The sequence below is a fragment of the Pseudophryne corroboree genome, chromosome 6 (assembly GCF_028390025.1).
Source record: "Pseudophryne corroboree isolate aPseCor3 chromosome 6, aPseCor3.hap2, whole genome shotgun sequence".
Lineage (NCBI taxonomy): Eukaryota > Metazoa > Chordata > Amphibia > Anura > Myobatrachidae > Pseudophryne > Pseudophryne corroboree.
In genome coordinates this window covers 273463612-273489346 of record NC_086449.1, presented here as the reverse complement: position 1 = coordinate 273489346, position 25735 = coordinate 273463612, and the positions used below count along the sequence as shown (strand labels likewise).

General features: G+C 42.7%; 1 protein-coding gene and 1 long non-coding RNA gene across 4 annotated transcripts in view; one reads left to right on the top strand and one right to left on the bottom strand.

Annotated features, from left to right (window-relative positions):
• The window catches only part of LOC134932035 (uncharacterized), a 115298-nt gene that overhangs the window by 55283 nt on the left and 34280 nt on the right, over nucleotides 1–25735 (top strand). The gene's annotated exons all lie outside the window — the stretch shown is intronic.
• Nucleotides 23804–25735, bottom strand: part of FBN1 (fibrillin 1) — a 343784-nt gene continuing 341852 nt past the window's right edge. For 2 of the 3 annotated variants that reach the window (XM_063926050.1, XM_063926049.1), the window contains exon 66: nucleotides 23804–25375. In XM_063926050.1, the coding sequence (XP_063782120.1) occupies nucleotides 24986–25375 (390 nt within the window). In that variant the 3' untranslated portion in view covers nucleotides 23804–24985. The remainder of the gene's footprint in view (nucleotides 25376–25735) is intronic. The other variant, XM_063926051.1, reaches the window with a different exon arrangement.

The window sequence follows — 25735 nt, the reverse complement described above, 5'->3', positions numbered from 1 at the left end:
GTAGCCAGGTACGGTGGGGGGCCGCCTCAAAAATTTCAGCGATCAGTGGGCTCGCTCACAGGTGGATCCCTGGATCCTTCAAGTAGTATCTCAGGGGTACAAGCTGGAATTCGAGGCGTCTCCCCCCCGCCGTTTCCTCAAATCTGCCTTGCCGACAACTCCCTCAGGCAGGGAGGCTGTGCTAGAGGCAATTCACAAGCTGTATTCCCAGCAGGTGATAGTCAAGGTGCCCCTACTTCAACAAGGACGGGGTTACTATTCCACACTATTTGTGGTACCGAAACCGGACGGTTCGGTGAGACCCATTTTAAATTTGAAATCCTTGAACACATACATAAAAAAATTCAAGTTCAAGATGGAATCGCTCAGGGCGGTTATTGCAAGCCTGGAGGAGGGGGATTACATGGTATCCCTGGACATCAAGGATGCTTACCTACATGTCCCCATTTACCATCCTCACCAGGAGTACCTCAGATTTGTGGTACAGGATTGCCATTACCAATTCCAAACACTGCCGTTTGGACTGTCCACGGCACCGAGGGTCTTTACCAAGGTAATGGCAGAAATGATGATACTCCTTCGAAAAAAGGGAGTTTTAATTATCCCATACTTGGACGATCTCCTTATAAAGGCGAGGTCCAAGGAGCAGTTGTTGGTCGGAGTAGCACTATCTCGGGAAGTGCTACAACAGCACGGATGGATTCTATACATTCCAAAGTCACAGCTGGTTCCTACCACACGCCTACTGTTCCTGGGGATGGTTCTGGACACAGAACAGAAAAAAGTGTTTCTCCCGCAGGAGAAAGCAAAGGAGCTGTCATCTCTAGTCAGAGACCTCCTGAAACCAAAACAGGTATCGGTGCATCACTGCACACGAGTCCTGGGAAAAATGGTAGCTTCTTACGAAGCAAAATTCCATTCGGCAGGTTCCATGCAAGAACCTTTCAGTGGGACCTCTTGGACAAGTAGTCGGGATCGCATCTTCAGATGCATCGGCTGATAACCCTGTCTCCAAGGAACAGGGTATCTCTACTGTGGTGGCTGCAGAGTGCTCATCTTCAAGAGGGACGCAGATTCGGCATACAGGACTGGGTCCTGGTAACCACGGATGCCAGCCTTCGAGGCTGGGGGGCAGTCACACAGGGAAGAAATTTCCAAGGACTTTGGTCAAGTCAGGAGTCGTCCCTACACATAAATATTCTGGAACTGAGGGCCATTTACAATGCCCTAAGTCTGGCAAGGCCTCTGCTTCAAAACCAGCCGGTACTGATCCAATCAGACAACATCACGGCAGTCGCCCATGTAAACCGACAGGGCGGCACAAGAAGCAGGATGGCGATGGCAGAAGCCACAAGGATTCTCCGATGTGCGGAAAATCACGTCTTAGCACTGTCAGCAGTGTTCATTCCGGGAGTGGACAACTGGGAAGCAGACTTCCTCAGCAGACACGACCTACACCCGGGAGAGTGGGGACTTCATCCAGAAGTCTTCCAACTGTTGGTAAACCGTTGGGAAAGGCCACAGGTGGACATGATGGCGTCCCGCCTAAACAAAAAACTAGATATTGCGCCAGGTCAAGGGACCCTCAGGCAATAGCTGTGGACGCTCTAGTGACACCGTGGGTGTACCAGTCGGTTTATGTATTCCCTCCTCTGCCTCTCATACCAAAGGTACTGAGAATAATAAGAAAACGAGGAGTAAGAACGATACTCGTGGTTCCGGATGGGCCAAGAAGAGCTTGGTACCCAGAACTTCAAGAAATGATATCAGAGGACCCATGGCCTCTACCGCTCAGACAGGATCTGCTACAGCAGGGGCCCTGTCTGTTCCAAGACTTACCGTGGCTGCGTTTGACGGCATGGCGGTTGAATTCCGGATCCTAAAGGAAAAGGGCATTCCGGAAGAAGTCATTCCTACGCTGATAAAAGCCAGGAAAGAAGTAACCGCAAACCATTATCACCGTATTTGGCGAAAATATGTTGCGTGGTGTGAGGCCAGGAAGGCCCCAACAGAGGAATTTCAGCTGGGTCGTTTTCTGCACTTCCTACAGTCAGGGGTGACTATGGGCCTAAAATTGGGTTCCATTAAGGTCCAGATTTCGGCTCTGTCGATTTTCTTCCAGAAAGAACTGGCTTCACTGCCTGGAGTTCAGACATTTGTAAAGGGAGTGCTACATATTCAGCCCCCTTTTGTGCCTCCTGTGGCACCTTGGGATCTCAACGTGGTGTTGAGTTTCTTAAAATCACATTGGTTTGAGCCACTTAAAACTGTGGATTTGAAATATCTCACGTGGAAAGTGGTCATGTTATTGGCCTTGGCTTCGGCCAGGCGTGTGTCAGAATTGGCGGCTTTGTCATGTAAAAGCCCTTATCTGATTTTCCATATGGATAGGGCAGAATTGAGGACTCGTCCCCAGTTTCTCCCTAAGGTGGTATCAGCTTTTCACTTGAACCAACCTATTGTAGTGCCTGCGGCTACTAGGGACTTGGAAGATTCTAAGTTACTGGACGTAGTCAGGGCCTTAAAAATTTATATTTCCAGGACGGCTGGAGTCAGGAAAACTGACTCGATTTTTATCCTGTAGGCACCCAACAAAATAGGTGCTCCTGCTTCTAAGCAGACTATTGCTCTCTGAATTTGTAGCACAATTCAGCTGGAGCATTCTGCGGCTGGATTGCCGCATCCTAAATCAGTAAAAGCCCATTCCACGAGGAAAGTGGGCTCATCTTGGGCGGCTGCCCGAGGGGTCTCGGCTTTACAATTTTGCTGAGCTGCAACTTGGTCAGGGGCAAACACGTTTGCTAAATTCTACAAAATTGATACCCTGGCTGAGGAGGACCTTGAGTTCTCTCATTCGGTGCTGCAGAGTCATCCGCACTCTCCCGCACGTTTGGGAGCTTTGGTATAATCCCCATGGTCCTTACGGAGTTCCCAGCATCCACTAGGACGTCAGAGAAAATAAGATTTTACTCACCGGTAAATCTATTTCTCGTAGTCCGTAGTAGATGCTGGGCGCCCATCCCAAGTGCGGATTGTCTGCAATACTTGTATGTAGTTATTGCCTAACTAAGGGTTATTGTTGAGCCATCTGTTGAGAGGCTCAGTTATATTTCATACTGTTAACTGGGTGTAGTATCACGAGTTATACGGTGTGATTGGTGTGGCTGGTATGAGTCTTACCCGGGATTCAAAATCCTTCCTTATTATGTCAGCTCTTCCGGGCACAGTATCCTAACTGAGGTCTGGAGGAGGGTCATAGTGGGAGGAGCCAGTGCACACCAGATAGTACCTAATCTTTCTTTTAGAGTGCCCAGTCTCCTGCGGAGCCCGTCTATTCCCCATGGTCCTTACGGAGTTCCCAGCATCCACTACGGACTACGAGAAATAGATTTACCGGTGAGTAAAATCTTATTATTGTACAATAAATCTTGAATATATCATCCCTGTCACTCTATGGTATGGGTAAGGCATACCCAAATGTATATCTCTTTCCCAGCTGTTTATATAAGCAGTCATACCGCACATTGGTGGTCATTCCGAGTTGTTCGCTCGCTGCCGTTTTTAGCAAAATTGCGATCAGGCTAAAAACCGGCAATTCTGCGCATGCGTATGGGCCGCAGGACGCATGTGCGAAGTAATTTCACACAAAACTATGCAATTTTACACACGACCGAGCAACGCTTTTCAGTCGCTCTGCTGATCAGTGAGTGATTGACAGGAAGTGGGTGTTTCTGGGTGGTAACTGAGCGTTTTCCAGGAGTGTGCTAAAAAACGCAGGCGTGTCAGACGAAAACGCAGGAGTGGCTGGTCGAACGCAGGGTGTGTTTGTGACATCAAACCAGGAACTAAACAGACTGCAGTGATCGCAAGATAGGAGTAGGTCTGGAGCTACTGAGAATGCTGATTTTCATACAGGACTAAAAGCAACACTTTAAAAAGACATTTCATACACTTTAAATGAAGCCGCTGCGGCCGCTATACTTAATCCGCAACCTACGGACTTTTTACACCGTTAGCGTACAGAGTCCCGCACTGAGTACGGACTTTGCATACAAACGCCGCGCTGGCTGTACAAAGTACACACAGCGCGTACACACCCAATGATACACCGTGAACCCTTAACAGCTATGCAATGCGATAATAATACACTTTAAACCTTAGCAGGGAAAGGAAGACACGACACCAGATTGTAATTAAACTACTGGGTTCCGACACCACATCGTATTATTACTGAAAGGGGGTTACAATAACAAAGCAATACAATACAAAAGAATAATGGCTACAGTCAATGATACATACTTGTTTGGATTTCGCCGCGCTACCCAGTCTGGTCCTCGGTCATCTAGATAGATAACTTTGTGAGTCTTGTGTGACCAGGCCTGCAGCAGGCATCTTTTATACAGTAGATCAAAACATATTACAATAGACACTGTGTGCTCTTCTTCCATTGGTTCGGGGGTGGGACATATCCTGTGCACCGGAGATTATTGGTCAGCTCAAGAAGTGGGCGATGGCTGGGACCTTAGATGTGGTTTCTGTTGTTTGCATCTGAGTTCCCGCCCCATGACCAGTTAAACCCATCACATTAATCATACATAAATCTGGTATTATTAATAACTTAATGTGGTAATATATAATAATATTCTTATTCCCATCAGATTAATGTTTACGTGACTCTGAACAACATGATCCCACACATGATATGATTATCTATTTCCATCCTCAAGATATACATATATCCACATATATCCATATACTTATATATATATATATATATATGTATACACACACACATACTCCTGCTATTACAATTTGTTAGGAATTATATATATATATGTATATATATATATATATATATATATATATATACGAATATCTCCACACCATGAGGCTCCAGCTGGGGCTATGTTGTGGATGAAACCAGCACTCCACAGTATTTAGACAGTTTGTGTCATTTATTGTGCAAATTCAGCAAATATATACCATCACAAGCGGGTTGGTTAGTGCAAATTCAGCAATTTTGTAAACATAGTTCAGGTCTAGTCAAATATCTCACGTATCCCGTGTGTGCTGGGGATCCATGTCCTACCCAGCCTGATCTCCCAACAGCTGTTTCGGCTATCGCCGTCGTCAGGGGAGTTGTTACCACCGATCTGCTACCCTTGTCACTTTATACCCATACATAATTAAAAACACCGTGCTCACCTGTTTCCACACTCCTCGTTATCCCCGTCAGCTGGTGCCGAAAGGCGCGTCCGCCCCGTCGCCCGGACATCGCGGCGCTCAGTGTTGATGTCATCCGGCTCAGTCCCCTGTTGCCGGGCCACTCCCATTGTATACTCCGTCGCCTGGGTAACGGAAGACACCGTCATAGCGTGCCACCCCTTAGTGACGCGTGTCCAGTGTTCCCCGCCCTCTTGACGAGCGGAGATAAATTCATTGGTCCGCCTTTACAAGGGATCCGCCTTCTGTGACATCAGTCCATAGCCTCCTCGAATCCGAATAGCAGAGCCCCGTCGCCCAGCAACATCTGCAGCGGGGATTTAAAAAAGAGGAATGACGGAAATGTAGTAATATCTACAACCATGGAATTTTAAACCTTAACCCATATACTACCCTCAAAAATGTCTATATCCAACATATAACGAGAGTCATTAACTGATATGTACACAGAATGTGCATGGCTGGATATCGTTAATGCATAATCCTATCAATAAATATCATCAGCCACCCAGTATATGCCCTCATCATATCCCATATAGACAATCATCCCAACTACATAGGTAATTTGATATACATTATAGTTTATATGGAAAAGGTATTCGCTCAAGGAAATCAGCTTCAATGCACAGCAAGCCTGATATAGATCTAAATCCTATCTTAATTTACAAAAAACAAGACAAAATCAATTCCTCATTAAGCCCTGCAGGGGCCATAGCGTTCAGTTGGTAAATCCACCGACTCTCTTGTTTCAGTAACAGCTTGTTACGATCACCACCTCTCCTAAGCGGTGGTATATGGTCCAGCGGCATACACTTAAAGTCCTTTAATTTATGTCCGCAACTAGCAAAATGCTTGGCTACCGGTGGTGTGTTAGTTTCCACTATTTGTAGAGCTTTTTTGATTGAAGACCGATGCATCGAAATTCTTTCCTTTAGCATGCGAATCGTTTTGCCCACATAGATCTTTCTACATGGACATACTATGATGTAGGTCACAAATCGGGTTTCACATGTCATCCTGTGTCTCAACACATATTTATCACCCGATATTGGATGTATAAATTCATTCCCCGTCAGCATGAAGGGGCAATTAGCACAACTGCCACATTTGAAGGCTCCCTTCTGCAAACTGAGCCAGTTGCTATTGGACACCGTTCCAGGACTGACATCAGCATGTGAGATACGTTCCTTCAGATTCCTACTCCTTTTATAGCTGAAAAGGGGTGTGTGGGCGCAGAATCTACTTAAGGACGGGTCAGTCTGGACTATGTGCCAATGCTTAAGTATTGATTTTTTGACCAAACCCGATGTGATGGCATAGGTACTGGTAAAAACCAGCCGTTCAGTTTCTCCTTGTTTAATCTTCGGGATTAATAGATCCTCCCGTTTCAGACCCAAACATTTGGTCACAGCCTCTTTTACCTCCACCGGATTGTATCCACGGTCAATGAACTTCTGCCCCATATTTGCCAGAGCCTCCGGCAGTTTGGTTCGATCCGATGTGATCCGAGTCACCCTTAATAGCTGTGAGTAGGGGAGTCCCTTTTTTAAAGGTTGCGGATGAAAGCTGGACGCCATCAGAAGCGTGTTCTTGTCGGTGGGTTTCCTGAAGATATTAGTAGTGAAACATCCCTTCTCAATCCCCACCATAACGTCTAGATACTCCATGTTCACCCGACTGTAACGATATGTGAATCTAATCGATTCAGGCCTGCTGTTCAACTTGTCTACAAATTCTACAAGAGTTTTCTCACCACCAGTCCACAGCATGAAAAGATCATCAATAAATCTAACATAAAAAATTATGTGATTTGAAAAAATTGAATCATTCATAATCTTTTCTTGTTCATAATCATACATAAACAAATTAGCGTACGACGGGGCCATGTTCGACCCCATCGCCGTACCGTGTAACTGTAAATAAAAAGAATTGTTGAACAAAAAATAATTTTTGTGTAAAATAACTTCAATTAATAATAATAAAAAATCAACTGGTGGACCCACATAGTGTGGACTGGTGGTAATGACTTTCCTCACTGATTCAATGACATATCCTGTGCACCGGAGATTATTGGTCAGCTCAAGAAGTGGGCGATGGCTGGGACCTTAGATGTGGTTTCTGTTGTTTGCATCTGAGTTCCCGCCCCATGACCAGTTAAACCCATCACATTAATCATACATAAATCTGGTATTATTAATAACTTAATGTGGTAATATATAATAATATTCTTATTCCCATCAGATTAATGTTTACGTGACTCTGAACAACATGATCCCACACATGATATGATTATCTATTTCCATCCTCAAGATATACATATATCCACATATATCCATATACTTATATATATATATATATATATGTATACACACACACATACTCCTGCTATTACAATTTGTTAGGAATTATATATATATGTATATGTATATATATATATATATATATATATATATATACAAACACATACATCTCCAAGAGTTTAAACTATGAATGTTAATATCTCAGATTTCTAAATGTCTGGTTTGTATTTTGGTTAGCTATTTGCTAATTGAGTTTCTCGCAGCTTAGGTTCCTGGGTATTGTCTCTTCGTTTGTTTTTGTCTTCAGGTGAGACAATGATAATCCAGTACTTATTGTTTTAAATAGAAACTCGGCTACCCTAGTAAACAAAGGTGTTTGCCTTCTTCATAGAATTTCAAAGCTTAGTGTAAATAAGGCCATTATATTTTAGTCTCTGGAAGTTTTAATTTATGTGTGACCGATCTTCATGCTATTTAGAAGAAAAAGCAGACAGTGTGGGATCCATGCAATATATAGATTAGATTTATGATATGTCTTTGTGGCTTTTCCATGCGAGTACAAATTCCACTGTAATTACTCATACCACGCTCTAATGCGCAGGACCGCGGGAGCAACCATACGCAATTTGCGAATATGTGCACGCACAGCCGAACACGCACGCACACGGAGGCCATCTATGTGGTGTTTGTATGTAATGTGTGTTGTAATATTTTCTGACTTCGACAGTCCACCCTTTGGCAGTTATCAATAACTGCCACTAACTAATCAATAAACAGGAAAAAAATATTACCTATACAATATATACAAAAGCTTGGATGATCGGGGAAGAGTTGTAGGTGGGAAATGTATGACCTAGTGGGATAGTAAAAAGCATGTATGTATGAATCCATGTCTGGGGGGCATGTATCATCGTGCCGTATATGTTCTAGATAAGCTTCGAGGTATTGCGAAGTATACATTAAATCCTTCTCATCCCGTATTAAGGGTCTGTAAATGGGCCAACAAACACTACCGAGCTCTTTTCGGGTTCTTGTTCCAACAAATGGGGTGCACATTTAGTTGATGATACATGGAGGTGAAAACATATGTGAGTGCTAGTATATATGGATATCACCTGTCGACTATGTGTGCCATTAACTGGAGGTTGCAGAGATGAAGATAAGACACATATATAAAATACATTCACATAAACATTTTGGGTAGGGCTAATGTCTTTTCCGGATGGATGTATCTGGGCAGAGGGGGAAACAAAAGAAAAACGGGTGAAAGAAACAGGCCATGAAATTCATTTGCAATCCTTATCATAACACTGTCTTTATGGATGGGTCATAAATCAAATCTGCTGCTATAACAGCGCCCTCGCTCCTTAGACTCATTAGAGTTGTGCCGTGCTTGCGCCGCATTAGAATTTGAACACACCTAAATATCGAACCAATAATTATGACGACTCCCAGGATACAAAGGAGAAACTTCCCCACACTCATAATGACATTCTGAGCCCACTCTCCTAAACCTGAGAACCATTTGCGTGGGTTCAACCATGAGACCCAGCCGGTCAGTTCATTACTCACAGTCGCTAAGGTAAGGTTGTGCTTCCTCCTGAACTCCCACTTTAACTGAAGATATCGTCCATCTTTCGATCGATAATCTCCGTTGGGTCGTCAGTGCTGTTTGTAATATACGTACAGCACTTCATACCATATTGAGTTGCCAGAGTAACACAGTACCCACCTGTCACGGCTGTGACATAATTAAGGACCATCCTGTGCTAAATCAGTTCCTTCTTGTAAGCTTGTAACTCCCTTCCCGTATACCTGAAGGTGTCGTCCTACATCTCAGTGATATTATCTATCAAGTTCGCTAGCACATGGATTTACCTATAATTTATAGTTCCTCTGGCAGTACGGGTAATGTCTAATGCGAGAAGGAACTGAATCCCGGTGGATTTGTGGATCAAATCAGAGGCTGCGTGCTCTGCCCTATCTATGAGGTGTCTCTTGTTGATGTGTTCATAGTGAGTATGAGTATAAGGAGCCTGAGCAATGCGGTGAACGTCTTTCATCTTATCATGGGTTATGGTCATGACCTCTGGCAGTATTTTCCCAATATAACACAATCCCTCTGAGCTCGGGGCAAGCCACTTGTACGCCTTCCTCCCACATATGAAATAGGCAACATCTGAGAGAACATAGGGGACAAAATATAACATTACCATATTACAAATTTTCCAAGTAAAGAAACCAATCCCTAGTTCTCCCATCTGCTCAGTACAAGTATCGGGCTGGATGATATGAGCACAATACCCTGGCGATACTTTTCCAACCCACATGGTCTTGCTTCCGCGAGTATACCTATACCGGAAATACCTCCCATTTTTGGCTATTTGGCGTACAAGTTCAGAGTCTATGGGTATCCTATCAGCTCTGTGTGAGGTCATTGTCTGGTTATTCCATGCCACTTCCCAATTTCCCGGTTTTCGATAATTGGAAATATTAAAACACAATAAGGACATGTCTACATAATACTGGTGGAGCTTCAAACTAGGGGGCCTAGAGATATTGAATTTCTTGTCCACCGGTCTCCCACCCCGTAATTCGAGTACTTCATCTATTGCTAAGGGGTATGGTACTAATCCTGACTTGCTCTGACCTTGAGGTACCTGTGAGCACACCCAGCATTCTGTCTGGTTTAAGACCATACCCACTAGTGCAGGCATTCCCAACTGCGGTCCTCAAGGCACACCAACAGTGCAGGTTTTAGTGATATCCAGGCTTCAGCACAGATTGTTAAATCAAAATAACTGAGCTACTAATTAAGTCACCTGTGTTCAAGCCTGGATATCACTAAAACCAGGACTGTTAGTGTGCCTTGAGGACCGGGGTTGGGAAACACTGCACTAGTGAGTGGTAATCACTCAACGGATGACGGTCCATGTCGATATTAAGGTTGGACTGACATCTCTGGATGCACCCATCCTCGACTATATTCTCACAATTCCTACAAATACAATATTCATCAGACAATAACCCCTCACAGTGCCTCCGAGCTCCCTGACTACCAGAGCGCTTACTGATGCCAGCCTTTACTAAAGTGATGTGCTGATCCTGAAATCCTACAAATTCATAATTGCCATCAGAACCCATTCCAGATCCCTGCTCGACCTCTCTGGGACCCTCACCAAAACAAACTGTCCTTATCAAAACCAAAATTACTAACAGAACCCGAAACACCGTCTCTTGTGATCGATCCATTTCGTTAGGGGAAAGGAGGAAAATAAGTAGGAGAAAAGAAAGGAAAAATGCAGGGGGAGGTGAAAAAAGAAAGTGGTACGACAACCGTTCTAGGTCTTGTTACTCTCTGTGCTCAGATGCCCTTCAACAGTCCTGCCTCTCAACTTTCCCGGAAAAGACACTCCAGTGATACGAGATTCTCTACACTCTGCTCTTTGTCACGAGTTCTCTCCGGGTTAGCGACCTTCTTGCAGTGGGATGAGTGGACCCAAGTCTCTCTTTCGGCGACCTTCAATGCTGTCGTGCTGGTTAACAAGACTTGGTATGGTCCTTCCCACCTGTCTATGAGGCAACCTGAGCGTAAGAAATATCAAATCATCACATAATCCCCAGGCTCAATGTCATGACAATTACTGTTCGGTAGGTCAGGAATCACCAGCTTTAAATTTCTTTGTTGATTTCTCAGCTGCTGGCTCATCCCAACCAAATATTTCACAGTCACTTCATTATTACATTTCAAATCATCCTGGGGGTCTATCATTACATGAGGTTGTCGACCAATAAGAATTTCAAAGGGTGATAGCTTAAGGGGAGACCTGGGAGTGGTTCTGATGCTGTACAACACTAGTGGCAAAGCTTCTGGCCACGACAATCCAGTTTCAGCCATTAATTTGCTCAGCTTGTTCTTAATAGTGCTGTTCACTCTCTCCACCTTTGCACTCGCCTGTTGACGGTATGGAGTATGCAGCTTGCTATTAATTCCCATTAGTTTGCACATGACCTGAAAGACTTCACCTGTAAAATGGGTACCCCTGTCACTTTCAATTATTCTAGGGATACCATATCTACACACAAATTCCTGCACAATTTTCTTTGCAGTGAACGTAGCAGTATTTGTGGCAGCAGGGAACGCTTCTACCCAGTTGGAAAATACATCAATACAAACTAACACATATTTTAAATTCCTACAGGGTGGTAACTGTATGAAATCGATTTGTATTACCTGAAAAGGTCCGTCTGTCGGAGGGATATGGGATGGCTCTGTTGGTATTGACTTTCCAATATTCTTCCTCAAGCAAGTAAAGCATGTCATTGCTCTCTTACCTGCATGAGAAGAGAATCCTGGCGCACACCAGTAGGCTCTCATCAGCCTGCACATACCCTCTTTGCCTAGATGAGTCAGACCCTGTGCCACCTCAGCTAGACTTGGAAAGTATGCTCTGGGGGCTACTGGCTTACCGTGTCCACCTGCCCACAGTCCTGAGGACTCCTGGCCATACCCCTTTGCCCTCCAGACTGCCTTTTCCTTTAGGGAACACAAATTTTGACCATTAAATTTACTATCGTGTGTTATCAGTTGTGTAAAGTAAACCGTCTGGATGAGAGAAGAGAGAGGAAAAAAAAAATAGTAAATTAAGAAAAGAAAAATGTCAGGTTTGGCATTCACCAACAGGCTGTCACACCATCATGCATATCCGTGTCTGTGCACAGTCTCCCTTCACCAGTATTCTCATTCTCCACCCTTTGTGCATGACCAGGCACACTGCATAAATACTGGTGTCCTTATGCTGGTGAGATATACTGGATTTGGGCAGAGCTCTGAAAGACCGAGTAGGCATGTGGTGTCTGAACTGTAATCCCGTCGGTGAACGCAAGAGATGAAGAGGAAACTTTGAAGACAAATTACATAGAGTTTAGTAACAGATAAGTTTGCAGAGGCAAAGAAGATTTTACAAAATCTGACATCTGGATTGGGCACTACGGGGGAATGATTCTCTACTCGGTCTGCTCCCCTAAAAAAAATTCTATGTGTGTTATATCTCTACTGGGACTATCCCAGCCATCAATCCAGTGTCCTGTCCATTCTAAGTTCATAGGGAACCCGGTATCTTTGAGATAATTTCCTCTACCTGTGATGGACATGCATCTAAAACAGTGAAATGCAACATTAGTCTTCGTGGGTATCCAACATAATTCGTACTTTCTGGGCGGGAGCACGCTATATGTATGCCATCTATAACAAAACTTCTGTTAAGTTAATTAGAGGTCACTTCTGCTAGAGAAAGAAGCAAAAGTTTAGAGACCTCTTCTCAACCCCAGTAAATTTTGTTAAACGGGTAAAGTTGCATTTATTCCGTTCTTCCCATTAACCGAATCTGTGTTTTCTATATGGCTCGTGATTCTTTACTATATGTCCCTTGATCCTGTCTATGTGTTTAATAACGTGGCTTGTTTTCTCTGTCTAGGGGTCTATATTGGCTATGTGCTCTACTACTCTTACAATCTCTAGCAAAATGTCCTTTATTTTTACAAGTGTAACATATTATTGGCCTTTTCTTACCACCAGGGTTTTGGGGTTTAGGCTGATGAGACTTTGGTGTAAGAGCCTGTAAACTTTCAATCCTCAGCCTCTCCTGTTGTTTTCTACGCCTAACAATATTCTTGTGGTGTTCAATTGCGCACTCTCTAAGACAAGCTACTGTGACCCCTCTCCAATTAGGCAAAGATGTTTGTACCCTGTCCCTTACTGTCTTATTGAGTCCGTCCATTAGCGCAGAGACAGCCACCTCCCTGTAATTCGCATCGTTCCCTGTATCTGATACCCCAGTGTATCTATCCATTATTTGCAGGGCCCGATGGAAATATTCAGATGTCATTTCATTTTCCCTCTGTTTTATGGAGAAAATTCTTCTCTACTTAACAGTTGTGGGGAAATACAACTCTAGTTGCATGTTAATTTGCTCTAAGTTCTCCTAATTGTGTTTGTCAGTCATACGACTATCCGGCTCTAATCTACAATCTGTGATAAATTTTTGGGTGTCAATATTAGGGGGTAGGCACGCTTTCAAAAATATCTGCCAGTGTTTGTTTGTTGGTTCATACGCATTTCCCAGATCTCTGATAAACTTCTGACATTTGGCTAAATGCTTCCGAGGGTCGGGGAATTCTGAAATGATTGACCGCAGCTCATCTCTGGGCCACAGGCAATACATTGCATTATTCCTGGTGAGGATTACTCCCTGACTATCAGTTCCCCCATTGGGAGTTACTATTTCCAAGACAGGATGTAATCCTACCATTCCGCTCCTAATCTGTTTACTGTGAGGTGTTGTTGTCTCACACTTACCGGTAGCTGTGACCTCACTAGTTCTTTCATTGGGGAATATTGTTACTGCTCTACCTGGTTGGACAGGCCCTGCCTGAGTTTCCTGCAAGGTGACTGCTTGGAGGAGAGCTGTGATTTGGCTGGATCCTTCATCTTCCTGTGACCTATAACCTTGAAAAGACTTCAAAACAGGATACATCTTGCAAAAATTAGGGTAAATACATTGTTTTTGCACACTACTATCATTTACAGATGTACCATTGATTGCAGCCATCTTTTTTTCTTCGACCTGTGTCGGTAATGGTGTGTTTGTGTCTCCATTCCTGCTAAGTTTGGAACCTGCTTTACGAGTTTGTTCCCTTTGCATCTCCCCCTCTAGTTGCCATCATTTTAAACAATAGTTATGTCTAATCCTTTGTTTTCTGGATTTAAGAAGACATATTTTACTGCTTAAGTTCTGCAATACCTCTGGTTCAAAGCTGCCCACCCTAGGGAATGGTTCCCTATCTTTGTCAGTCATACGTTCCCATTCAGACAAAAAGTCTTCAGCGTGTGGACCATATTTCCCACACATAATACTTTTTCCTTTAAACTTCGCTGACCCCCTGGGCCGCGGCTCTTCAACCTGAACCCTGGTTAAACGTCCCTTACTTGAGCAACTGGCTCCCATAATTGTGGGCCTTTTCCCACAGACACCAAAATACTCAATATAAGGTGACAGTGAAAGTTCTCCGAGCGCTCTTCACCCGCTCACGCCCACGTTGGTCAATACTACCATACACTGTCGATAGCGAAGGCAATGTACCCAACTTAGGGCCCCTATTGACCTATATTTACTGGAAGTTTTTAGGAATAACTTACACTTTCCAGTAAAGTATCTGTCATTGGAGATTTACCTGAGAGAGACCAGCGAAAACTCCCTATGCGCTTTATTATACACAAATCACGCTTGCGTATGTTCTATACAGCGCTAATGATACAGCGATTTTACGCAAAAGCTCGTAAAAAGGATATCACGTTGCACTATATATCGCACCCACAAACGCGCGGTCCAATCGCACAGCATATAGGTACTTGTTACTTATCTGCCGTACAACCACTGGAATCGAATCACAAGCTGCGAAACCTCAGCCGGAGCGTAGCAAAAACTATATGGGTCACAACACAATTCCCTACCATGCTCTTGTGTAAGTCTCCTCACGACTTACGTATTAAACCTTAGACTAACGTGAGTCAGCCGCCTCACGCCACCAAGCCTCCACTCACTCGGTGTACCACACGACGGGATCCCGAATTCCCTGGGTTCGAATATCCACTCACTCCTACGTTTGCTCACTCAAATACACTTTGGTTTTTCTGTACAGAAAAATTTAATTCATTCAGATAGGCAGCTTTACCCCAGAGGCAATACAGTTTTTAAACTAAAATTTTTTATACTAATCTGCTTTAGAAACCGGGCAGTCTTATGCTATTGTAGCATGGCTACTGTCCCACCTTTTAGCTAAACGACACTATTGTGTAATTTGTACTTAGCGCCCGTATTCTTACGCACTTTGCGTAAACACGCGACCGTGTGTGTCTCTTACGCTGCGTGCGCAGTCCTGTACTTTGTCCGAGACACGTGTACAAAACCGTACGTCCGCAATAAAACAAATCCCACAACTTCTATAAATGTGAGCAATACTAACTATAATCGCTCACTTAACACAACACACAGTTTTTTCTGTATAAACCTTTACAACCAGGCCAGACTGCGTTTGTGCTTTACACTTACTTCCTTAAACATTTATTTTAGTTTTAACTATATAGCAACAAATGTATCCGGTTTCACAGATCTAAATGAATCTAGCAATCTGAGTCTTATGGCAACAATGTGAGAAGGTATACAAAGTATGGGTGCTTTTTGTTGTGTACGCTTTTGCCGCCCAAAAAAAATTCACAGATTTTTAAATAGCTTTTTTCCCTGTTTGTTTTACGGGTTCTACCAGCATCTCTACAAACCATACAGAGCAGACGTCATCTAATCAGCACACAAGTAGGGTTTTCAGTGCATACATCAACCAAGAAAAGGTTACGTAGGATACTTTCTGTCCGCCCTTTTGCTGATAGATTAAGTCTGCTGTGACCTGTTAGGCTGTATGTGGAAAACCGGACGATGCCCCCATTTGAGAATGCTGATTTTCATACAGGACTAAAAGCAACACTTTAAAAAGACATTTCATACACTTTAAATGAAGCCGCTGCGGACGCTATACTTAATCCGCAACCTACGGACTTTTTACACCGTTAGCGTACAGAGTCCCGCACTGAGTACGGACTTTGCGTACAAACGCCGCGCTGGCTGTACAAAGTACACACAGCGCGTACACACCCAATGATACACCGTGAACCCTTAACAGCTATGCAATGCAATAATAATACACTTTAAACCTTAGCAGGGAAAGGAAGACACGACACCAGATTGTAATTAAACTGCTGGGTACCGACACCACAGCGTATTATTACTGAAAGGGGGTTACAATAATAAAGCAATACAATACAAAAGAATAATGGCTACAGTCAATGATACATACTTGTTTGGATTTCGCCGCACTACCCAGTCTGGTCCTCGGTCATCTTGATAGATAACTTTGTGAGTCTTGTGTAACCAGGCCTGCAGCAGGCATCTTTTATACAGTAGATCAAAACATAATACAAGAGACATTGTGTGCTCTTCTTCCATTGGTTCGGGGGTGGGACATATCCTGTGCACCGGAGATCATTGGTCAGGTCAAGAAGTGGGTGATGGCTAGGACCTGAGATGTGGTTTCTGTTGTTTGCATCTGAGTTCCTGCCCCATGACCAGTTAAACCCATCACATTAATCATACATAAATCTGGTATTATTAATATCTTAATGTGGTAATATATAATAATATTCTTATTCCCATCAGATTAATGTTTACGTGACTCTGAACAATATGATCCCACAATTGATATGATTATCTATTTCCATCCTCAAGATATACATATATCCACATATATCCATATACTCATATATATATATATATATGAAAAAGTAGAGAATAGCGCCTAGGTAAATTCAGTAAGACCCCCTAAATACAAAGGGATAAAATGACTATATGGTCACACCTAACACTCCTTACATATACGTAAGTGGCAGCTTTTAAACAATATAGAGATAAATATTAAAAAATGAAGTATAAAAAGCGCCTAGTAGTGTTGGTGACTCACTCCTCGTGAAAAAATTGTGATAATAAAACAGATATAGTATAGTAAACTTAGCTGCGGGTATTTCTGGTAGATGACTCTTATAGACAGCACATGTAAAGGAGAGATAAAATAAACATAGTGTGTACTGTTTTTAAATTTCCACAGGTGTTTTTCTGTATATATAAAAAACAATTTATAGGAACTATGCAGGTTCCAATTTTAAAGGAGAAACTATGTTTAGTTAAAAACAATAGTTTAATAGACACACTCCTGCCCAAACATGCAGGTTACATATATAAATAAAACAGTACACAAAATCAAAGGACATATATAGCAGCTGGTTCAATTGTAAAAATGCAGGTATTAATCGTACAATGTTAAAAAATATAGCAGGCTTATCTGTCCACAAATATGGGTATTGGATTAGATTTCATCCTTGAATGCAAGTATCAAACGTACAAGATATAAGGTAAAAACATGGCTTATCTGTCCACGGATAGGAAGTCAGAAAGGGGTGGGCATCCAGTCCCTGTCCCTGGATGCCCACCCCTTTCTGACTTCCTATCCGTGGACAGATAAGCCATGTTTTTACCTTATATCTTGTACGTTTGATACTTGCATTCAAGGATGAAATCTAATCCAATACCCATATTTGTGGACAGATAAGCCTGCTATATTTTTTAACATTGTACGATTAATACCTGCATTTTTACAATTGAACCAGCTGCTATATATGTCCTTTGATTTTGTGTACTGTTTTATTTATATATGTAACCTGCATGTTTGGGCAGGAGTGTGTCTATTAAACTATTGTTTTTAACTAAACATAGTTTCTCCTTTAAAATTGGAACCTGCATAGTTCCTATAAATTGTTTTTTATATATACAGAAAAACACCTGTGGAAATTTAAAAACAGTACACACTATGTTTATTTTATCTCTCCTTTACATGTGCTGTCTATAAGAGTCATCTACCAGAAATACCCGCAGCTAAGTTTACTATACTATATCTGTTTTATTATCACAATTTTTTCACGAGGAGTGAGTCACCAACACTACTAGGCGCTTTTTATACTTCATTTTTTAATATATATATATATATATATATATGTATACACACACACATACTCCTGCTATTACAATTTGTTAGGAATTATATATATATGTATATGTATATATATATATATATATATATATATACATACATCTCCAAGAGTTTAAACTATGAATGTTAATATCTCAGATTTCTAAATGTCTGGTTTGTATTTTGGTTAGCTATTTGCTAATTGAGTTTCTCGCAGCTTAGGTTCCTGGGTATTGTCTCTTCTTTTGTTTTTGTCTTCAGGTGAGACAATGACAATCCAGTACTTATTGTTTTAAATAGAAACTCGGCTACCCTAGTAAACAAAGGTGTTTGCCTTTTTCATAGAATTTCAAAGCTTAGTGTAAATAAGGCCATTGTATTTTAGTCTCTGGGAGTTTTAATTTATGTGTGACCGATCTTCATTCTATTTAGAAGAAAAATCAGACAGTGTGGGATCTATGCAATATATAGATTAGATTTATGATATGTCTTTGTAGCTTTTCCATGCGAGTACAAATTCCACTGTAATTACTCATACCACGCTCTAATGCGCAGGACCACGGGGGCGACCATACGCAATTTGCGAATATGTGCACGCACAGCCGAACACGCACGCACACGGAGGCCATCTATGTGGTGTTTGTATGTAATGTGTGTGTTGTAATATTTTCTGACTTCGACACTACTCAGAAACGGCATGACATTTTTTAGTAGCAATTCTGCTACTCTTTTCTTTCGCCCCGCATGTCAGGCCCTCCCCCCTCCTGCACAGGTACAAAAGCATCGCACGGCGGCGATGCTTTTGTACCTGATGAGTAGCTTCCTGCCAGCGCATCTCCTGCACGCTTGCAGGGATCTACTGGCCTCATCCCAGGTCACAGCGGCTGCGTTTGACGTCATGCAGCCGCCGCAGCCCGTCCCCCAACAGTCCGGACACCCCTCTGTTGTCCGGACTGCACCCTGCTAACGGTGTTCTAATGCCATTGGCATGTCCCCTCCCGCCCCACGACCGCCTCTGCCTGTCAACTAAGCAGAGGCGATCGCAGCCAGTGAGATGCTGATAGCATCTAACTGGGCTCCTGGGGTGCGCACACATAGTGTGGCCACTGCACATGCGCACTCCACACAGTAATTCAGACTGCGATCGCTGCCTCTGCAGCGATCCAGTCTGAATTGCCCCCACAGTACTGGTGCATGTTCTCACACCCACGACTCCAGCAACAGACTGTAGCGCAGATATGGCAGTGTCTATCTCTGAATTAGGCGTTGATTCTTAATGTACAGGTATTTAATGGTTTCAGATTGCTGAAATTTTTGTCAATCCTTTAATGTGGTTAACTTTAAATAAACACCAGGTACAGGCAAGAAAAATGAGAAGTGTCTCATTTTCCACACACCGTATGTAGCTGAGGGGAGAATAAACACAATGTATATATAAGAAATGTCTGTTGGAATGGGATATAGTCAGGATCCCAACAGTCACAATGCAGACAGAAAAATCCAGAGGATCACAATGCCGACAAATCCCCAAGGTGAGTATTAGAGTTAGGCTGCGTGGGGCGGTTATGGGAATACTCAATGGGATTCACCGGCATTCCGCTGTCGGGATTCTGACTATTAGGATGCTGACCACAAGCATTTCATCCCATCGGAATGTGGCTTATCCTAGTAACCTTTAGGATTATTGAATACAGTGTTAATTAAATTGGAAGTATTCCACAGTTTTTATGCGAAAGCAGCTCAGTCACAGTGGAGATATTTTTGAAAATAAACTAGCACGGTTTCTGTATGTATATATAATGTAACACCGGTACTGAAATAAGGACTCGCAGGCAGGTATTCCGGTTACCACACAGAGTCTTTACTGGTAGCAGACACTGGGCAGAGAATATTCAGGTATGGGCCTGGTCACACAGGTACAAACAGAAAAATAAAAACACAAACATAAAAAGTCCTAGCACTTCTTGTGCTCCATCATCAGTCCTCTGTAGTGGCTTGCAGCCATGCTCTTCGGCTCGGTCATTTCCATAGTCTCTGGTGCTGCAAACTGATCCCTGCTCACTGGCCCTTAATAGGCATCAGTGCACAGTGCAGTGTTCGGGATTTCTAAACCCCCTCTCCTGCAGCTGACTTCCTTTTTGTCTCTGGGTGAGTTAGAAGACCCGGATTTCTCTTTTCCCACTTTCAGTTGTGTACTTCACAAAACCCGGAGTACCACACTTCCATTACACCTGCAGGTCTTGTTTCTCTCTCTCAGATTATGTACTGTATGATAAACACTATTAAGAAATCGGTGTAAATAGTAATAAATATGATATAGTATAAATATGTATAAAAGTGGGCAATTAAACCGCCTTGCCAATGTTTATAGGCCTTGTAGTGTTGAATTGATGAGTCCTGAATGCGCTGCAGCCCACAGTTCCGTATCAGCAAAGCCAATGTAACGGAGAATATTATCTTGCTCTGTCTTACCGCCTGGCTTCTTATGGTAAGGTTTTTCCATCTTGCTGCAAGCTTGCTGGAAGCGGTGCGCCTGGCGGACGGCGGGATTGTGTGATGTCTATTCAATGCTTTATTCTGATGGTACTCAGTAGTCCTGGCACAGTCTATATTTTTGTATCATTTATAATTAGTTAACAGGAATAACAGTGAAATAATAAGAAATGAATAAAATAACTATTTGACGACTTGCCTAGAGCAGAAATAATCTTGTACCCACCTGTAAGTTTAGGTGAGTATTATATCTTTTATAGAAAAGGTGGATACCTATTTCACTGTATGCAGAATGACAGACAAATTAGGAAAGCACAACCAGGGTTTCTTCACCCAGCACTCATAATAATAAATATTGTCAACATTAAATTGCAAAGTTCAATAATTTTACTTGTTACATTTTTAAACATAATATTTACGTGATAGTAATTTAGTGCATAAAGGGTGCAATATAGGGTCCAACTAAAACATTTTTCTCTATCTACTAGGGAAACCGTTACATTGTTCATGGACAATGCTGGTGTGAATTGTAAGACATACTAGTTACTAGCCCGTCAGAATGACAGAACAAAATAACAGTAATGCCAGCGCTGGCGGCTGTGTGCGCCTGAACGAAGCAGCACTTGGAATGGCTCCATTGGGTGCCATCTAGTGGCCGCTGTCGTGCAAAGCACCTGAATTCCCCCCCATAGAGGTGAGGATTAGCGTTAACCTTTTATTAGTTTTCGTTCTGCATCCAAGGCAGAAATGCATTACAAGAGCCAGGGTCTTTGTAGCCAGAACTTTGTGGGCCCCATAGCAACATGTTGAAACGTAGAATTTGACGGCAGATAAGAACCACTTGGCCCATCTAGACTGCCCTTTTTTTTATTTTTGAAGGGGCCTCTATCCAAATGCTTCTAGAGAGACACCTTCTTGCAGCAGTTGTTCAGTTATTCTCAATAGTAGTGCCCCAGTTCACATTATGGGGGTAATTCAGAGTTGATCGCAGCAGCAACTTTGTTAGCAGTTGGGCAAAACCATGTGCACTGCAGGTGGGGCAGATATAACATTTGCAGAGAGAGTTAGATTTGGGTGGGTTATTTTGTTTCTGTGCAGGGTAAATACTGGCGGCTTTATTTTTACACTGCAATTTAGATTTCAGTTTGAACACACCCCACCCAAATCTTACTCTCTCTGCACGTGTTATGTCTGCCCCCCCCCCTGCAGTGCACATGGTTTTGCCCAACTGCTAACAAATTTGCTGCTGCGATCAACTCTGAATTAGGCCCTATGTCACCTTGTAGGACTGCCAGTACACATTATACAACACAGAACCCTGAATTCACATTATGACATACAGTGCCCCCAGTTCATATAATTCCACACTATAGTGCCTCCACTTAATACTGTGCCCCATGGTACATTACAGTGCCCCAGCTCATATTATGTGACATTATAATGCCCCCCAGTTCATGTTATATCACAATGGGTAGGTCCAAGGGCATACCTAGATATACTGTAGGCCCCAAGGAAAACGTTTGTAAGGGACCCTATGTATCTTCCAATGGGAAAAATGTATATAACACATATATGACAGGGAAGATGGCCCCTCTCAGCTCTGGGCCCCATAGCAGCTGCGCTCCCTGCACCTATGGTAGCTACGCCCTTGACAAGAGCCCAAGTAGGTGAAACTGGATAATAAATGGAAACCTGAGTAGATTGTGGTATCAGTAGAAATAAGCATTGTTGCCGTTGTGCCTGGAATTGGGAAGACAATAATAGGTCTATTTTGATAACTGGTAATAAAAGAGCTGGCTTACGAATCAAAATGAACTTCATGTAGATTCCAAACTGATGTAAAATAAGGTTACATGTCCCTATTACAAAAAGGGGTCTTAAAATAATTGCCCCAAATTATCTTCTAGTAGGTGGGTAATAATTGCCCTGCGTACAAAAAATAAAAATAGCTTTGTACTTATCACATGATACAGGGTGATATATAGGGGCCGATTCAGAGAAGAATGCAGCGTGAGGCTGTATGCAGTCTGTATGCAGCGGCCACGTCCATCTGGTCTGTGCACACGCACCGGCCAGAGTGCACATGTGCGACCCTTCTCCTTGCAGCCGTATCATGGAAGGTTGTGGCCGCAAGGTGAGTGACAGCAGCGGGCGTTCAGAGGGCTACATTTTGGTGTTGGGAGAGTGTGGCGGGCCAAACGGCTGGCAAGGGTCAACAGCTAATAAATGCATCCACAATTAAATTGCGGACGAATCATGAGGCGGCGCCACACACATGCTGGGCGGCCTTGCCCTGTGTTGGGCAGCTCCAGCACGCGAGGAGATGGACGCAAATGTTGCTGCGGAAAGAACTATGTCCATCTCTAAATCATCCCCATAGTATGGGTTTGTGCTATTCAACAATTCAACACATATACAGATAATAACATTGTATATAATGGGAAATTAAAAGAAAAACAGTCAATATATAGAACTGTGGACCGGATTCAGAGTCGGTCTGTTGTCAAAGTGGCAGTCGTGCCTGCATCTTTATGCCAATGTCACCACAAAGCCCTTCCCTGGTGTACAAGCAGGCGTTTGAATGTGCAGGGACTGAGATTCCCACTGCCAGCACCTATAGATGCTGCATTACTGTCCGGTGTGTCTTAGACGCAACCACCGGTCACACCACTGAAACTTGCAGCATCCCTAGGGCACGTGCCATATCTCAGTATTGCCTTCTATATGAGCGAGTCAGCGTCTTTGCACATAACTTCGGTCAGCGACATGCCTGCAACACTCCCATAAGACACAGCATCTCTGTGTGCCTATTTAGCCACCCGTTGCCCCCCCCCCCCAGTCACCATCCAGAAAGGCCCCTCACATTTCTGCTACCGTGCGTCTAGATCTGTACTGTGACTCTATACGAACAGATCAGTATGACTCAGACGCATGCTCAGAAAAAAACCCAATGGTCATTTGTGTGAATATCGATATATATAATTCGGCTCAGAAGCAAGCCCTTTATGGTAAAATAGTACTAGTAAAGGATGACAGATTGTAAGTATAAGAAATATCATCTTATGGGTGTTGAGGCACAAATGGTATACAGTACAGTATGTGCGTTTCCTCATATTCGTGTTATCAAGCCACCAAGCAATAATTATAATCACTCATTCTCCTTGTAACAGTCACAGCAGTAGATTGGCTGCTGATTTATTTTGTACATTTAATGGATTTTACTTCTTCACACACATGAAAGACAGCTGTTTTGATTTAGTTATGCAAAACTGAGTACCACAGGACATTACAGGAAAGCAATACAGGCTAGGTCTTCCTGACAACATTATATGAAACATACAGTTATAGTATTTGTATGATAAGAAAATTTATGCATGGTGTAACCAAACTATGTAGCTTTAACTGAGATTTGATTTCCTTCAAAAATGCAATACAATAAAGTAGAACGGTTCTATCCTGATGCTGAGCCCTTTGTAAAAATGCCACTGGGTACTACTGATGTGCAACGTACTGCATATTGCATGTTATAGGATGGCACTGAACTTCCGCTGATAATGTGTATTGTTTCCTGACCTCAGTGCATTCACCTAGTCATAGAAATTGCACCACTAGGCTGTGTAGACAAGTAGTTGGTCTTTATAAGCACCATTAAAAAAAACCCAAACCCCACTTTAGGTCTTTTTTTTATATAGTTTACAATTGCTCCGAGGATAAATAAATGCTTGGTTACAGTATACACACATGTCATTTTCATGACATATAGAGATAATTGAGATAAACTAAAGCTAATTTTGGTTGAGTTTGTAAGTAAAATAAAAATGAGGTTTAGACAGAGTAATGGTTGGCTTCTAAATTGTGTAAATATTACAGTGCATTTATTTAAAAAAAAAAAGTTATTTAAAAAAAGTTACTAGCACCAAAAGATCTCCAAAAAAATGTCTGGCTTAGCGACTTGTAGATGTCATGGAAAACTTTGAATTTACAAACCAGAGAAGTCCAACATGAGAACAACTACGTGTACCTCTGCTGAAATCTTTCAGCATCAAAGGCCAACTTCCAATGGAAAAGTCCCCAAGTTTAAAATCGGCGTGTTCACCATATCAAGGTAGCTCAGCTGCGTACTATATAAGAAGCCTGAGAAAGTGGTTGTGTTGAGCTGGGATAATGATCCTGTACCTTGCATATATGAGAAGAAAGTGCTTTTTAATTCATAGAAACTTAGTTATAAAGGGCTTGCCTTGTACCTATGCTATGGGAAATCAGTGATGTTGGGGAGGGAACATTCATGTTTACTTATCAATCTTTGGTTTTATTTTTCTCGTCTTTGGTTCATGAAACTAATGGAGGAGGATTTGAATTTTCATTTTAAGAATGTCACCCAATTCACCGGTGAGGTAGTCTCTGTCGTGTCTGTCTTCAAGCTGGATAAGCTCTTTCTCCTTGTAAAGAGGAAAACTGCTGATCTCCAGGTTATATACACCAGCCAACGGCTTCTTCTTGGTCAGATGCAGGTAACTGATTCCTTCTTTCTGGTTGAGCCTAAATAAACCACCTTCGTTTCCAGAGTCTATCACATATTTGTTGTGATGTTTCAGAGTGGTGAGAGCTGGCGTCAGCTCCAGAATTCGGTCTCTGGTGTTTAGGTGGGAGACGTTAAAGGAGAGGATTGCAGGTTTTTCAATATCCCAACTCGCAAGGCTAACAGGCGCTTCCAATACAAGCTGCTCCTGGCAAAAAAAAAGCATGTTTTATTGTCTTTAATAAGAAATCACTAATATCTATATAACATTTTCTAGTTCAGATGCCGTGCTGTATGTGTTGTGCCGGTGGCTGTAGTGTAGTGATATTCTCATGCTTCACTCCGTGTAATGAATTACTACAGCAGTGCTTATTTGCAGCAGAGTGGGCATAGGAATAACACTGCCACACTAAGGTGCGTGCATATATTCTGGACAATCTCAGACATTTTTTTATAAAGGGGCAATCACTTACCAGGCATGGTTTTGCCTTGTAAGTGACTGCTCCTTTAACAGAGATTGTCCGGCATCCTGCACCTCTGGCGATCCCGCTGCATATATCATTTACAT